The sequence below is a fragment of the Urocampus carinirostris genome, chromosome 6 (assembly GCF_059441175.1).
Source record: "Urocampus carinirostris isolate Australia breed hairy pipefish chromosome 6, RoL_Ucar_1.0, whole genome shotgun sequence".
Classification (NCBI taxonomy): domain Eukaryota; kingdom Metazoa; phylum Chordata; class Actinopteri; order Syngnathiformes; family Syngnathidae; genus Urocampus; species Urocampus carinirostris.
In genome coordinates, this window is record NC_142354.1 from 11,126,220 (window position 1) to 11,143,194 (window position 16,975).

Genomic DNA, 16,975 nt, shown 5'->3' on the forward strand with positions numbered 1-16,975 from the left:
GTGTTGGGTAAAAATGGACTTCAATATGGAAGAAAAAAGAAAGAAAGTGCTGTATGTATAAAAAGCAGAAAAATGAGCCGAATTTGGACTCATTTTAATGATAAAGATTGCTTCAAAGTGGAGTGTATTCAATCTTTCAATCTTAGAGACTCCTGATTTTTTACTTTTTGTTACTTATTATAATTTTTCTTTTTTGCATGTCTTTCAAAAGATATGTGTCTAAATGAGTGAAAATAGAATTGGAAAGAGTTAATCATTTGATAGCTGTCATAATTACTGATGTGACTCAGCTGTGCCCGCTCATTTGGCGCCAACCGCCGCGGGTTATGATTGGCTCCCTGTACTATTTGAACCCTGTCCTGTCAATCCCCGGATGTCAGTCCGTCTGCGAATCTCCATGAAACAAGGCAAGCCTTTTTTTTACTCTGATTCTCGCCTGTCCCGTTTTTGCTCCTGTTTCTCTCCAGCTACAACCCGTTTTGATCCCGACCACATCGGCTCTCCCGTCCCGACTTACGACCCGTTTTTGATCCTGACCACGTCTGCTTTCCCATTCTGGCTTACGACTCGCTTCCAACCCAGACCACGTTTTTGCTCTCCTGTCCTGGCTACCGACCCGTTTTTCCGTCCCCCACACCGCCATCGCTCGCCACAGAAGATCCACTTCTGTGTTGTGATCACAAACCGAGTACGAGAGCGAACGCCGGATCGTGGGCGCAGCAAGTGGATGCTGTTTCCGTTCTAGTCCTGACAATAGCGCGGAATATTTTCATTGGATATCTTATTGTTTGGCATTTTATGGGATTTTGTCTTGTTGTTCAATTTAAATCTGTTCAGTGTGTAAAAAGCTAAAATTGTTTTGTATTTTCCAAATTCAGTTTGGTTGATATTTCATGTGTTTTTCAGGTATCCCCTACAAAACAATTACTAATAACTAAATAACTTGGTGCATCATGCTTGGTCATTATTGATAACATATCATTAAAAAAATCACATTGAGGAGCCGTTTGGGAGCCGAAAGAGTGGGCCCTTTCCGTGATCCGAGACAAAAGAGCCGGATTTCTAAATAGAGCTGTCTTCTTGGTTGGAACCAATAGGGGGCGGTAATGCTTCACATGACAACTTCATAATGACAAGCCACCAGAGCATGCATGTCCGGGTCGTCTTCACGCAATTTTTAAAATAAAAATCTTCATTTATTGCATGGTCTATATGGTCAGAAATAGGGAAATTCACACATCCAGTAGTCTCCATGAGTTGAAAAATAAAATAATAAAATAAAAGATACAGAATACAAAAATACCCAATATAACATTTTGCTATAGAGTAATTAAATAGTGCTACGGAAAATACACACTGTAATAAGAATCGGGTAATATGCATATGTGGGGTTTGGTTAAATGTGGGCTTTTACTCCCCCGGGTGGAGGAAGTGAGTCTGTCCCTCACTCATAATCCAAGCATTTACAATGATTTTAAGCACCTGTTTGCTCACTGTCAGTTTGTGTAGTCAATGGTGTTTCTGGGACAGAATTGTAAACATTTTTTTAATACTGGTATGACATAAAAACAGGCTATTGACGGAATTAGCCGTCATCGGCATTTACTGCATTCATGCATTAGACGTCTATACCCGTCAACATTAAGTGGTGCAACATGTTTTGAATGTAGTGCATTTTTTGACAAAAATATGTTAAAAAAATGAAAGGTTTGATAATTTCCTGAATTTAAAGTTCAAAAAATAAAAACAAATGACAGAAAATTAGCATACATCAGAGAAGTACATTTTTATACAAAGATGTGGTTACATTATTGCAAAAATGTTTTTATGCTTTTATCAAATGAGGAGATAATGGAAAAGTACCGAATTGTCTATTCTATACACAGCTATAGTTATAAAATAAATAATACATTTAAATAGAATTTTAAAAATATCATGTTTATAATAATACAACTGTCCTGAAATGACAATAGATAACAGATATATGTAGGACATAGTGAATATTAACTGTAAAATTTGTATTTGATAAAAAGGGGTGGCAATAGCTCAGGAGGTTGAGCGCTCGTCTTGGGATCAAGGGATCCCAGTTCGAATCCCGGCACGTCCGTGTTACATGTCGAAGTGTCCTTGGGTAAGACACTGAACCCCTAATACCCCCAATAAGCAGTTTAGCGCCTTACATGGCTGCAAGGCTGCTATTGGGAAATGTGGAGCACATTGTAAAGCGCTTTGGGAAGTCATTGACTTGAAAAGCGCTATATAAAATGCAGATCATTTCATTTCAAGACACATTTTTTAAAAATTGACTGAAATAATGTTTGGGTGTATAAAACAGACTATTATAACTATGACCATGTCAGACAGATGAAGGTAAATGCATCTGTGCTCTTCTGGTTTGCAGTATTTAGAGACATTTTTACAAAAGGACTCTGCTCGCACCTTGTTTTGTTACCAATATTCACACACATGAACTAAATTTGTCTGTGTACTTTCTGTACAGCGGTTGAGACTTCTTGTGACTGGACGACTAGACTCAACTAAAAGTCATTCTAATTTTGACAGAAAATATATTCATTTTCGAATTTATTATTAAATCAATTTCAAGTCGTTTAGGCATCTGAGAGGTGAATATACGATAAAACATAGAAACATGCACCATTAAAAAAAATAAATTAGAAATGACGTTGACATTATTTGTGGAAAATATAATTTCATGGAGAAGGGCAACAAAGGGACCCTGGGGACTAGAACGCAACATTTTTGTATTTGTAGACCTTTTGTTTAATTTTTTTTACTTTTTGTTTAGTGGGCTGGGTTCAAAAGCCCGGCGGCCCGCATGCGGCCTGCAGGTCATAGTTTGCAAACCTTATGCGAACATTAGTTTAAAATTTGAACACGATACACTAAATACAAACATAACCGTGTAATGATATTTTCCTACTGATCCCTTGCCTTCGATTGGTCATGTCTGAACATAGAGAAGCCGGGGAAAAAGGGGGCGGGTCTCTTACCTGCAGCAGCCAATAGCATCTACGGTGGAAGGTGGGGATGATGGAGGAGTGGACGTAGCAGCCATACAGACACTAGAGAGAGGAGAGGAGAGTTGGGAGAAGGGGGCGGGGCCAAGAGGGGAAGGGGCGGGGCAAAATAGAGGTAGGGGACACAAGGAGAGGATGAGGTGAGGACAGCAAAGGAGAACTCAGGTTATAGCTACTTAGCTCGGGTTTAATTTTGTGCGTCAATATTTGGCATCAATATGGACATTGAAGGTCAAGCTGGGCTTTTGTCAAGGTCAGGGTCGCAATACAGAGGCAGTGTATATAACAGCGACGTAAAAAGTCTCTTTCTCTGTGTCTCAGTGTCTCTATTTGTGACCGTCTCTTATATTCTCTCTTTGTCTCTCTGTATCTCAGTGGCTGTTACCCCCTTTGTGTCTCAGTGTCTCTTTCTCTTTTTGTCTGTCTCTTAGTATCTGTCTTTCTGACTAGACTTTATTCTTTCTGTCTCTCGGCCTATCTCTCTATGTCTCAGTGTTTCTCCTTGTGACGGTCTCTTATATCCCCTCTTTGTCTCTGTATCTCAGTGGCTGTCTCCCTCTTTGTGTCTCAGTGTCTCTTTCTCTTTTTGTCTATCTCTTAGTCTCTGTTTTTCTGACTTTGAATTTACTTGGTTCTCTCTGTCTATCTGTCTGTCTCTCTCTCTCTGTGTCTCAGTGTCTCGCCTTAAGTGTCTTAGTGTAATTTTTATATATTTTTTTCTGTCCCTCACCCTCTCTGTCTCTCTCTCTGTACCTCAGTGTCTCTTTCTGTTTGTCTCTTGGTGTCTATCTGTCGCTCTGATTCCATATCACTCTCTCTTTCTGTGAGATACAGTGTCTCACTTTTTTGTCTGTCTCTTGGTGTCTATCTGTCTGTCAAACTCACACTCCTCTCTGTTTCTGCCTTTCTTTATTTCTCTCTCTCTTGCAGCGTCTCTTTTTCTCTTTGTGAGTGGATTGGTCTCCACCTGTCTCTCTAAATCTCTTTCTGTATCTCTTTGTCTTAGTGTTAATAGCTCCCTTAGGTCTTTGTCTCTGTCTTCCTCTCTCTTTCTCTCTCTGTCTCTCTTTCTCTGTCTTTTCTCTCTCTCTCTCTTCCTCTCTCAAGCTCTCCGACTCTTTCTCTTTGTATCACTCTGTGTCACTCTGTGTCTCTCCCTCACTGTGTCTCTCTCTGTGTCTCTCTTTTTGTCTTAGTGTTATTCTCTTAGTGTCTCTTGCCTTTTCTGTCTCTCTTTCTCTGCCTCTCTGTCTCAGTGTCTCTCTTTCTCTTAGGTTCTGTCTTTCGCTTGCTATCTTTTTATGTGTCTTGGTCTCTATCTCTGTCAGGCTCTCTTACCCTCTCCCTGTCTCTGTCTTTCTTTGTGTATAGCTGTATGTCTCTCTAGGTGTCTGTTTCTTAGTCTCTTTCTCTGTTGCTCTCTCTTTCTAACTCTCTTTGTCTCTCTCTCTCTCACTCTGTCTCTCTTCTTGTTTTAGTGTCAATTATTTTCTTAGGGTCTCTTGCCTTTTTTGTTTCTCTTTCTCTGCCTCTCTCTGTCTCAGTGTCTCTCTTTCTCTTTCGTTTCTGTCTCTCGCTCGCTATCTTTGTCTGTGTCTTGGTCTCTATCTGTCAGGCTCTCTTACCCTCTCCCTGTCTCTGTCATTCTCTGTGTATAGCAGTATATCTATCTTAGTGTCTGTTTCTTAGTCTCTTTCTCTCTTGCTCTCTCTTTCTCTCTCTCTCTCTTTCTCTGTCTCTTTTTGTCTTCGTGTCAATTATTCTCTTAGTGTCTGTCTCTTGCCTTTTCTGGCTCCCTTTCTCTGCCTCTCTGTCTTGGTGTCTCTCATCCTCTTTGTTTCTGTCTCTCGCTCGCTATATTTGTCTGTGTCTGGTTCTCTATCTGTCCTGCTCTCTTACACTCTCCCTGTCTCTGCCATTCTCTGTGTATAGCAGTATATCTATCTTGGTGTCTGTTTCTTAGTCTCTCTCTCTCTCTCTCTCTCTCTCTCTCTCTCTCTGTGGCTCAGTGTCTTTCTGTATGTGTCTGCTTCTGTCATTCTGACTATCTCTCTTTTCCTTCTATGTCTTTATCTCACTCTTTCTCTCTTTTTCTCTGTGAGTCTCTCCACCATTATCTCTCTGTTTCTCTGTCTGTCTGTCTTTCTCTATCACCCTCTCTCTGTAACTCAATGTTTCGTTTTGGTCTGTCTCTCGGTCTCTATCTTTCTCCCCGACTCTCTCCGTCTCTCTCTGTCAGCTCTTCTCTTTCATTTCCTCGTGCAAAGAACCCCCCCAGCTATCCAAAGTGTGTTTTGGCCAAAGGGCGCTGCGCATCTCCATATATTTCCATCACATATGAGGAGACTCTCCATCCTTCTCTTTGCTTCCTGCCACCCACTGCCCCCCTTTTTGTGGCTGAAGGGGGTCCCGGGAAAAAGGTGACACAAACAATTACCGGGGAGAGTAACGCGCCTGCGCACTCGATTCCGAAAGGCGCGTCAGATGAGTGTGGGCTTGTAAATAATACAAGTGCAGATGGGAATACTTGATCTCAATTATTCCCTTTGCTTATGCGGCCGCCATCCGTTTATGCGCAGCCAGCGAGTCTTCCTTTTTTACGCGCGACGTGGCGCGTCTTTTCTCTCTTTCTCAGCTCTCGATATAGTCCTGCTGAATAATCAATCTGATGTGAATCGGACACAGCAGTGACGGGTCGTTGAAGAACGAAACAGCACTATCTGCCGGCTCTTTGAGGTCGATAAGGAGTCTGTTCCTTTGAAAAACTCTTTCCTCTTTTTGTCTCTCTATTTCTTTTGCATTCTTTGTCTTTCTCTCTCCTTACTTCTCTCTCTCTCTCGCTTTCTCTTTCTCTCTCGCTCTCTCTCTCTCTCTCTCTCTGTGTTTCTCTTTTTTTCTCTCACCCTCTCTTTCTCTCTCTTTATTTCATTTTGATTCTCTCTCTTTCCCAGCTCCCGATTTCTTCCTGTGTTGAATAATCAATCTGATGACATCATCAGACTAGGACACAGTAGCGATGGGGCGTTGGAGAGCGAAAAGGCTCTACGTGCAAGCTCTTGAAGTAAACGACAATGGCCTCAATGATAAAGAGCCTGCTCCCTTTGAAATACTCTTTTTTTCTCTCTCTCTTTCTTTCTCTATCCCTCGCTTTCTTTTGCCTTCTTTCTCTCTCTCTCTCTCTCTCTCTCTCTCTCTCTCTCTCTCCCTCCCTCTCTTTCTCTGTCTTTCTTTTGCCTTCTCTCTCTTTTGCTTTGTTTCTTTCTCTTTCTCTCTCTTTTCTCACACTTTCCCTTTCCATCTCTTTATTTTAGTTTTCTTTCTCTCTTTTTCAGCTCCCGATATATTCCTGCTGAATAATAAATCGTATGTGACTCGGACGTAGTGATGTGTCGCTTGTGAACAAAACAGCTCTATGAGCTGACTCTTTCAAGTGAATGTCTCTTCCTCTCTCTCTCTCTCTTTCTCTCTCTCTCTCTCTCTCTCTCTACCTTTCCCTCTCTTTCTTAGCTCCCGATATAGATTCTGCTGAATAATCAATCTGATGTGACTTAGACACAGTAGTCAGGGTCATTAGCGAGCAAAGCGGCTCTACGTGCAAGCTCTTGAAATAAACGACGAGAACCAGATCCCCATTGCTAAGAAACAGGCTACCTTCAAAACCATTTTTCTCCATCTCTATTTTTTTTTCTTTCTTTCTCTCTAAGGGTTTGTAAACCCTTTTAATAGCCAAATGTCAGCACTTTCTATGGACCTTCAAAGCCAATTTTCCGATCTCCAGTACCATTAAAAGAAAAAACAGGAGTAAATCAATCCATTGCCCAGTTGTTTGAGGTCACTGTCAGGACCAGAACAGAAGCATGACCCACTTGCGTTACGTTTCTCTCAGTTTTATTGGAAGAAAGAAAAGGGTTTCACCACGATCCGGTGATCGCGGGAAGCAGGTCGCTCTGAACGCGGAAGTGGGATTTCCGTGGCGAACGATGGCGGTGACGGGAACGGAAAAACGGGTCAGTAGCCGGGACAGCAAGGAAAAAACGTGGTCGGGATCGCAAACGAGTCGAAAGCCAGGAGAGGAGAGTAGACGTTGTCAGGATCAAAAAACGTCCTGTCAGTCCCCATGTTGTCAGTCCGTCTGTGAACATCAGTGTATGCTAGGCAAGCCTTTTTCGACCCTGACTCCCACCTGTCCCGTTTTTGCCTTCGTCTGTCTCCGACCTGTTTTGATCCTGACCACGTCTGCTTTCCCGTTCTGGCTTAAGACTCGTTCCCGACCCCGACCACGCCTTGCTCTCCCTGTCCCAGCTACCGACCAGTTTTTCCGTACCTGACACCGCCATTGCTCACTACAGAGGATCCACTTCCGTGTTTGGATCACAATCCAAGTACGAGAGCGACTTGCTTCCCACGTCCAGCGAACACTGGATTGTGGGCACAGGCCTTCCTTTTTCCTTCAATAAAACTTGTGGTTAACGCTACGCAATTGGGCCCTGTTTCAGTTCTGGTCCTGACATGCAGTGTGTATTTGTATTGTCACTTGGTGCTGAGTGTGTTGGTGTTTGTCTCAAAAATATTTACAAAGTGTTTTCACAGATCCGAAAATATATACTGAATTTACACACATAACCGATGTGTGAATGAAGCTACTGTAAATATGAACTAGTCATGTGAGCCGGTATGACCCGTAGGGGGCAATGCTACTTTATTTGACAACGCCACACAAACGCCCGTGTGGCGCCAGCTGTGACTTGTTGACAGATTGGCTTCCCTTCTGTTTAAGCTCAGTGCTCTCACCCACCCTTTGTCAGTCCGTTAATGAACCTCTGCACCCGCAAAACGATGGTTTTGACTCTGTCTGGTTTCCTGCTTGTGTTTCCTGTCCGGTATCGTTCCCTTCTGTTTTCGTCCTGTTTAATATTGTTCTCCAGTTTCTTTACCGGCTGTTTTGTTCTGTTTGATATCGATCTCCAGTGTCTGGTAGCGTTTTTGTCTATTTTGTCCTGCTTGTTATCGGACTCCAGTCTCCAGGGCCTGCCTGATATCTATCCTTTCTGTCCCGTCCTGTCCGGTATCGACCACATCTGTCCGATATCTGCTCATGAAATTGGTATCGATCTCGTCTGCCTCTGGCTTACTGTCATTCCACGCCAGACCACTGCCTTACGTCTTCCGCCCAACGATCGCTGAATCACTGGCGTTTGGATTAACGTGCATGACTGCCCCGTTTCCCGTTAAATAAAGCTTGTCTGAGAAACGTCACATATCTGGGTTCTCCTCCTGTTCCGTTTCTTGACATATAGAGTCCGACTGCCTAGATATGTGTCAACAATTTCAAGCATTTATGAGTATTTTAACTAAAATTCCATCACTTTTCAAACCTTGAAAACCCAACACTAGAATTCAAGCATATCCAAGAATTTCAAACACCCACACCAAGCCAGTTATTTCTTTATCTTTTTCTCTCTCTCTCTCACGTGCTCTCTCTCACACTCTCTTTCTCTTGTTTTGTCCCTCTCTTTTTTTCTCTCTTTCTCTTTATCTCTTTCTTTCTCTCTTCTCTCACTCCATCTCTCTCTCTCTCTCTCTCTCTCTCTCTCTATTAAAGGCACTTGCGACTAGTCAATACAAGTGCCTTCATCTCTATTGTTGGCTTGATTTTTATAGAATAAAAGTTTAAATGAGGTAAAAGTACACTGTTAATTGAAACAAATTGTCACGATTACTGACTAGCTTCACCTGTGCCCGCTCATTTGGCGCCAGCCGCTGCGGGATAACTGATTGGTTCCCTGTCCCTTTTTAAGCCCAGTCCTGTCACTCTCCGGTTGTCAGTCGGTCAGCAAACCTCTGTTGTTACAAGGCAAGCATTTTGACCCTGACTCCCGCCTGTCCCATTTTTGCACCTGTTCCACTCGTCCGATCCTGATCTCCCCGTCCGTCACCGGCCACGTCTGCTCTCCCGTCCCGGCTTACGACCCGTTTTTGATCCCGACCACGTTTTTGCTCTCCTGTCCCGGTTATCGACCGACCTGTTTTCTTCGTCCCTGACATCGCCATCTCGCGCTACGGAAGATCCCCTTCCGTATTCGGCTCAAGAATCGATTTTGCGATCGGCTTGCTTCCCGCGTCCAGCATACCCGGATTGTAAGTGCTGCCCTTCCTCTTTCTATCAATCAAACTTGTGGTTAACGTTACGCAATTGGGTCCTGATTCCGTTCTGGTCATGACACAATTAAGGCTGGTATAGTACAGTTGCATGATACATTTTCAAAGTGAAATAATCCGGAGCATATTGTTTCAAATTATTGGTAGTATATCATAAAAAAGGAATCTAAAGAACCGTTTAGGGTGCGAAAGAGCCTGTTTATTTCAGTGAGCCCAGTCGAAAGAGCCAATTCTCCCAAAAGAGCCGGAATTCCCATCACTAGCGCACAGACGCTGCCATGAGACCGGATCAATATCCCACCCCCCTTTCCCCTCCCCTCTTCCTCCCCCTCTCTGTTCTGCTGAAGAAGGCATTGACATCATCTCTGGCTTTGGGCCAAACACACTCTTATCCTTCAGAAAAGAGAGAGAGGGGAAGGGGAAAGGGGGTATGGTGGCAGGGAGGGCGAGGGGGAGGGACACACACACACACACAGGTATTTGAAGCGTGGAGGTGTTCCTTAATGTATGGAAGCCCAAGAGTGCCAAAAACATACAGGCATAAAAAATAGATTTTCTTTTTGGAGAATAGAAAGAAAGGTATAAAGAAATAAAGAATAAGAAATAGAGAGACGAAGAAAGAGAATGAAAGTCAGTAAGAGAGAGAGATAGAGAGAAAGAGAAAGAAAGAGATAAAGAGAGAGAAATGAAAAAGATAGACAGAGAGAAAGAAGAAAGATACATAGATATAAAGAAAGAGAGAAAAAAGAGAGCGTGAGAAAGAGATAACGGGAAAGAGTGAGAACAATGAAGAAAGAGGGAAAGAGATGAAGAAAAAGAGAAAGAAAAGAGAAAGCAGGAGAGTGTGTGAGAGAAAGAGAAGGAAGGATATAGAGAGGATTTTGTCCCTCTTGGCTTCCATAGTGATGGAGTTGCTAACGTTGTGTATTGGCATGGAAAAAAAGATGTGAGAGTTGTTTGTAGTCGTGAGCAACCATCTCACCTCCACGCCTTGGACTTCGACTAACGTGTATTGGATGCGAGACGTGTTTGTTGTCAGGGGCAACGGTCTCAGATCCACACCTTGCACTTTGACTAACGTGCATTGGATGGGAGAGATGTTTGTTTTCAGGGGCAACGGTCTCACCTCCACACCTTGCACTTTGACTAACGTGCATTGAATGTAAGCCATGTTTATTGTCGGGGGCAACTGTCTCACCTCCACGCCTTGCACTTTGACTAACGTGCATTGGATTGGAGACATGTTTGTTTTCAGGGGAAACGGTCTCACCTCCACACCTTGCACTTTGACTAACGTGCATTGAATGTAAGCCATGTTTGTTGTCGGGGGCAACTGTCTCACCTCCACGCCTTGCACTTTGACTAACGTGCATTGGATTGGAGACATGTTTGTTTTCAGGGGAAACGGTCTCACCTCCACACCTTGCACTTTGACTAACGTGCATTGAATGTAAGCCATGTTTGTTGTCGGTGGCAACTGTCTCACCTCCACGCCTTGCACTTTGACTAACATGTACAGGATACAAGATATGTTTGTTGTCAGGGGCAGCGGTCTCAGCTCCACACCTACACTTTGACTAACGTGCGTTGAATGTGAGACGTGTATGTTGTCGGGGGAAACTGTCTCACCTCCACACCTTGGACTTTGACTAACACACATTGGATGCAAGACTTGTTTGTTGTCGGTGGCAACAGTCTCACCTCCATGCCTTGCACTTTGACTAATGTGCATTGAATGTGAGGCGTGTTTGTTGTCAGGGGCAGCGGTCTCAGTTCCACACCTTGCACTTTGACTAATGTTTACAGGATGCAAGATATGCTTGTAATTTGGGGAAACGGTCTTACCTCCACCTTATGGATTTGACTAGCGTGCATTGGATGCGAGACTCGTTTGTTTTCTGGGGGAACCGTCTTACCCTCTCGCCTTGGACTTTGACTAACGTTTACAGGATGCAAGACATGCTTGTCATCGGGGAAAACGTTTTCCCCTCCACTTTACGGATTTGACTAGTGTGCATTGAATGCGAGACTTGTTTGTTTTCGGGAGCAACCGTCTTATCTCCTCGCTTTGGACTTTGACTAATGTTTACAGGATGCAAGACATATTTGTCATCAGGGGAAACGGTCTCACCTCCACCTTATGGATTTGACTAGCGTGCATTAGATGCGAGACTTGTTTTTCGGGGGGAACCATCTTACCTCCTAGCCTTGGACTTTGACTAACGTTTACAGGATGCAAGACATGTTTGTCATCGGGGGCAACAGTCTCACCTCCACCTTAAGGATCTGACTAGCGTGTATTGGATGCAAGACTCGTTTGTCATCGGGGGCGACGGTCTCACCTCAACGCCTTGGACTTTGAGTTTCATGTGATCCTCGCGGGTGGTCTTGCCGTCTTTCCTCTTTTTCCAGCAGTAGCCATCTTTGCGGTACTTCACCTTCTTGCGGTTGTACAGGATCATGGAGCCATTCTGAGGCCTGTTTGCCACAAAAAACAGGAGGGGGGGTCGAAATGCTGTAAAAAAAGGCTTTCATGTCAGCATTTTTTTTTTACCCGGCGACAAGATCCAACGTGGCTGGCAAAGCATGTCAAGGTTACATTGGTAAAACTCCACACACACAATGGAGACATGTTAATATTTAAGGAGGTCGGTCCATTAACGCGGCAAAAAAGCATTAGCTTGCGCTCTGGTCAGACAGGAACTCATTAGTTAAGGACGAGGGAGGTGACAAAATATTTTGTTGTAGCCCTAAAAACTGGAGGAAGAAGAATCTATATATCATTATTTTCAGTAGGATAAGAAAATAATTCCTCATATAGGCAAAAAAAGAAACTTTTATAACTACCAAAATTGTCATGACCAGAACGGAAACAGGACCCACTTGCGTAACGTTTCTCATAGTTTTATTGGGAAGAAGGGAAAGGATTGCACACATGATCCGGTGATAGCTGGTCGGGGGGAGCAGGTTGCTCTGAACGGCGAGCGATGGCGGTGTCGGGAACGGAAAAAACAGGTCAGTAGCCGCGATAGAAGAGCAAAAACGTGATCGGAATCGTAAACAAGTCGAAAGCCAGCAGAGAAGAGTAGACGTGGTTGAGATAAAAAACGGTCGTTATTCGGGGCGAGAGGACAGACGTGGTCAAGATAAAAAACGGATTGTTATTCGGAGTAGGAGAGCAGACGTGGTCGAGATCAAAACAGATCGTAACGGAAGACAAACAGGAGCGAAAAACAGGACAGGCGAAAAAGGGCTTGCCGTGTAAAAACAGATTCGCAGACGGACCGACAAAAGGGGACTGACAGGAGTGAGTTTAAATACTGACAGGGAGCCAATCTGTCAACAAGCTGCAGCTGGCGCCACACAGGCGGGGCCAATTGGGTGCCATGGCAACCGTGACAAAAATAACAAAACATTTTATCTATAAATACTATAACAGTAGAAATAGTATTCATTATTCATGTGATTTTATATTTACTATCTGATGTAAAATGCTAGGAAATATTTAAAAATTATGATTGTATATCTATATTCATTTAATCAAATTAAATCCCTATTTGAACAATAATTAAACAATAATGTAGTAGTACTTTTGTAGTTACAAGTATTTTACCAAAATACGATATTTGTCGTATTTCTGTTGTCATATTTTTGTAGCATTTCCTTGGTTCTCTTGTAATATTACTTGAGGAGTATTGTGTAGTATTAATAGTGTAATATTTCTGTAGTAGTATTTTTGTATTATAGTACTACCGTAGTAGTACTTTTTAAATATTTCTATCGTATTCTTATTTTCAAAATGAAAGCAAAATAATGTATAAGTATCCATCTTCAAAGTTTGACATTTCGTTTTGCAGTCATTCTGTAGTATTTTTGTAGTATTTCTGTCATAGTATTGTTGTTGTAGACACACAAAGGGACTATGGGGACAAAGTTGACACCTTAAAAACATTTTTGTATTAGTAGTACTTTACTTACTATCTATCTAATCTAATCTAATATACTTTATAAATATTGATTTTGTGTGTGTATGTATGTGACATTTAGGCTATGAAGGGGCTGAGTGTCTTCAGCTACATTATGTGTCAGGAAACCCCCAATAAATATCAACAAAATCCATAAACATCTGCTTTTGTGTGGCTGGCTTTCTTGGGGGTCTCTATTGCCTTCTGGCTACAAAATACTGCAGCTCCCGACCACTCCAAGCAGCCCAATCCAATCTTCTGTTGGCCCCGGGCAATTCTGCTTGTTGTATTCAAAAATCCCTCGGTTTTTGTGAGCAGAGAGAACAGCACCACCCACAAAAAGTAGTCACGTCTTTTTCTTTTTTTGCGGCCTTCATTAAAGCAGACTTGCTGACTTAATGACTGAGAGAGAGGGAGAAGGAGAGAAAGAGAGATGGAGAGATGGAGAAAACAGAGGAAGCCACATAGATTGAGAGCGCGCGGGAGAGAGAGAGAGAGAAAGAGAGAGAGAAAGAAAGAGAGAGAGAGAGAAAGAGAAAGTGAGAGAGTGAGAGAGAGAGATCGCGAGAGAGAAGAACAGAGGAAGGGACAGATTGAGAAAGAGAAAGAGAGAGAGAGAAATAGAAAGACAGAGAGAGACAGAGAGAGAGAGAGAGAGAGAGAGAGAGAGAGAGAGAGAGAGAGAGAGAGAGAGAGAGAGAGAGGGTGTTTGGTTTATTTGAAAAGTATGCTCCATTAACTAATGTCACATACTATAACATTTTATCCAAAGCTCTCAATGTCTGTCCCCATGAAGGCTTTTGCAGAAAAAAACATACATAAAACCAATATTATAAAAGAGAGATAGTGGAAACAGAGGGAGGGAAATTGAGAAAGAGACAGAGACAGAGAAAAAGAAAGAGACATGCATGGTTAAAGTGGCATGACATGACGAAAGGAGCGGGACACAAACTCTTCTCAGCGAGATGCAGAAGAACACAGAGCAGGTGTCCAGTCACAGTACAGTTTGAAAGACGCTATGATTTGGTCAAGGGGTGCTGGCCAATTGGCATTCATCGTTGTTTTTCAGACCAGGGGGTGTTGTAAATGTGGTCTTTGAGACTTTTTGTGATTGAGGACGATACAAATAAAGATGACTGTCATGATTACCGATGTGATTCACCTGTGCCCGCTCCTTTGGCGCCATCTGCCTTCGGACTTTGATGGGCTCCCTGTCCCTATTTAAACTCACTCCTTTCCCTCCCCGTTTGTCAGTCCGTCTGCGAACCTCATTTAACACTAGGCAAGCCTTTTTCGACCCTGACTCCCACCTGTTTTTGCTCCTGTCTGTCCCCCGGCTTCGACCTGTTTTTCATACAGACTATTCTCCCGTCCCGGCTTTCGACCTCTTTTTGTCCCCGACTAAGTCTTTTCTCCTCTTCTGGCTTACGACTTGTTTCCGCCCCGAACACGTTTTTGCTCTCCTGTCCCGGCCACTGACCCGTTTTTCCGTCCCCGACACCGCTATCGCTCGACAAGGAAGAGCCACTTCGCGTTCTGAGCGACCTACTTCCCGCGTCCTGCAATCACCGGATCGTGGGCGCAACATTTTCTCTCTCTTCCAAAAAAACTAGTCAGAAACGCAATGCAAGTGGGTCCTGTCTCCATTCTGGTCCTGACAATTATGTGAAACCTTTTTTTCCTTTGTGGTGCTTTTTTTTTTTTTTGGTCGGTCATATCTTCTTTTCCTTTCTTCTTTTTTTTTTAAATTACATTTTTCACCATTTTCGTTTGGCGGCCCTTTGAGGAAGCCTGACGGGCCTCAAGTGACCTGTGGGCCGTAGTTTGCCCCCTGGCAGAATAATTGTCCTTTAGCGTGGATGTTAACCAACCAGGTGAGCATTTGCACAAAAGGGGGGGTAGTTAAGACACTTGGCCAATGTCACAGATGGCGGGACCCCCCCCAGAAGAACCCCCCAGCATGTGTTCTCAGCGCTCAATGTCAAACTGGCTGCTCTGCAATCAATCATTCTTCTATAACATTAAGGACAAGTGGATGTGCCATATTCACCGCAGGAGGGGTTGCAAGGGGTTTTGTTGATTGGGGGGAGGGGGGGGGTTTGTTGCAGAAAGCCGCTCTCACCTTATCTCATGACAACAGAAACAATCAATAAACGCACACCAACACACATGCTCTTTTATCCCCTTTATCCGAGATTCTCTTTAATTTATTCAAGCCCTACTTAATCCTTGAAAACACAACCTTAAAATTCAAGCATTTTTAAAGATTTCAAGAACCCGTACGAAACTGTAAATATAGGGGTTAACTCATATCACTAGTTATGAGATCGATCCCGTTTGTCTTGCCCTGTCCGGTATCCAGTATCGATCTCGTCTATTCGGTCCTGTCCGGTATCTTGCTTGTGTATCCAGTATCAGGTATCGATCCCGTCTGTCCTGTCCGTTATCAATCCCGTTCTGTCCGGTATCTTGCTGTTGTATCCAGTATTCGTATCGATCCTGTCTTGTCCGGTATCTTGCTCAAGTATCCGTTATCGATCCCGTCTGTCCTGTCCTGTCTGCTATATTACTCGTGTATCCACTACCGGGTATCGATCCCGCCTGTCTTGCGCTGTCCGGCATCCGGTATTGATCCTGTCGGTCCCATCCTGTCCAATATCTTGCTCGTGTATCCAGTATCCAGTATTGATCCCGTCTGTCCCGTCCTGCCCGGTATCTTGCTCAAGTATCTGGTATTGATCCATTCTGTCCTGCCCTGTCCGGTATCTTGCTGTTGTATCCAGTATCCGGTATCGATCCTGTCTTGTCCGGTATCTTGCTCCAGTATCCGTTATCGATCCCATCTGTCCCGTCCTGTCCGGTATCTTGCTGTTGTATCCAGTATCTGGTATTGATCCCGTCTTGTCCGGTATCTTGCTCCAGTATCCGGTATTGAAAAAAATCGTTAGTTGCAGCCTATGTTCCCTCTAATCTTCCACGGGTCTGAGCGTTCACACGAAGTCGGTAAGCAACGCTTGAAACAACAGTGAGCAACAGCAACCCCAAGTGTGGCAACTAAATCATTATCAAACATGTCCAAAACTTGACATCAAGTTACATTTTGCTGAGTTTCCGGCAATGCAAAATTATTTTTCACTTTTGAATGACTTGACTAATGTATTATTGCAAAGGTTGTACGGCCTACAAATGTCGTTTGTTTTTACAATTCTTTCACAAGTTTTCCATATTTTTTGCTGGTATCTTTTGTCGCATAATGCTAACAGTTTTGGGGGCTTATTTAGTCGGTTGCACGATACACAACTGTATCTAATGACATTTTTTTAGTATATTACATAATATTTGGTCATGTTGGGATTAAAGAAGCAAAAACGACTTGAAGAGCTGTGGGACCCGAAAGAGTCGGTTCTTTTTAGTGAGCCGAGCCGAAGAAGAGGGTTCTCTAAAACCTCTACTGACTTTACTCAACTTCGTTCTACTTCAAACTTGACTTCCAAATACCGCATTTGGAACACAACGTCAGGGGAACCCTTGTATCTTTACCTTCATGCACTGTAACTTTGACTTAATTCGTTTCTTAATTAGCAATTTCGAGCCGTGATTTGTGAGCTGGCTAGATTTTCTTGTGCGCGGAAAAGCTCTGGGCAGTGCGCAATTGCGCACACACGCATCTTAGAGGGAACATTGGTTGCAGCCCTAATATAAAAAGATTATTATTCCCTGTGTGCAAACAAAGCTAAATATGGCTTCAGCTTCCTGTGAGTCATCTCTGGGAGTTTCTGATTCTAACGACGGATAAAATTTTGAGTGTTTGTA

General features: G+C 43.3%; 1 protein-coding gene across 5 annotated transcripts in view; it reads right to left on the reverse strand.

The window, feature by feature from the left end:
* LOC148363806 (calmodulin-binding transcription activator 1-like) overlaps positions 1-16,975 on the reverse strand; it is a 183,325-nt gene that overhangs the window by 54,836 nt on the left and 111,514 nt on the right. For 4 of the 5 annotated variants that reach the window (XM_088337862.1, XM_088337863.1, XM_088337859.1 and 1 more), the window contains exons 5-6: positions 11,540-11,675; positions 3,012-3,083 (exon numbers count right to left, since the gene is read on the reverse strand). In XM_088337862.1, the coding sequence (XP_088193988.1) occupies positions 3,012-3,083; positions 11,540-11,675 (208 nt within the window). The remainder of the gene's footprint in view (positions 1-3,011; positions 3,084-11,539; positions 11,676-16,975) is intronic. The other variant, XM_088337864.1, reaches the window with a different exon arrangement.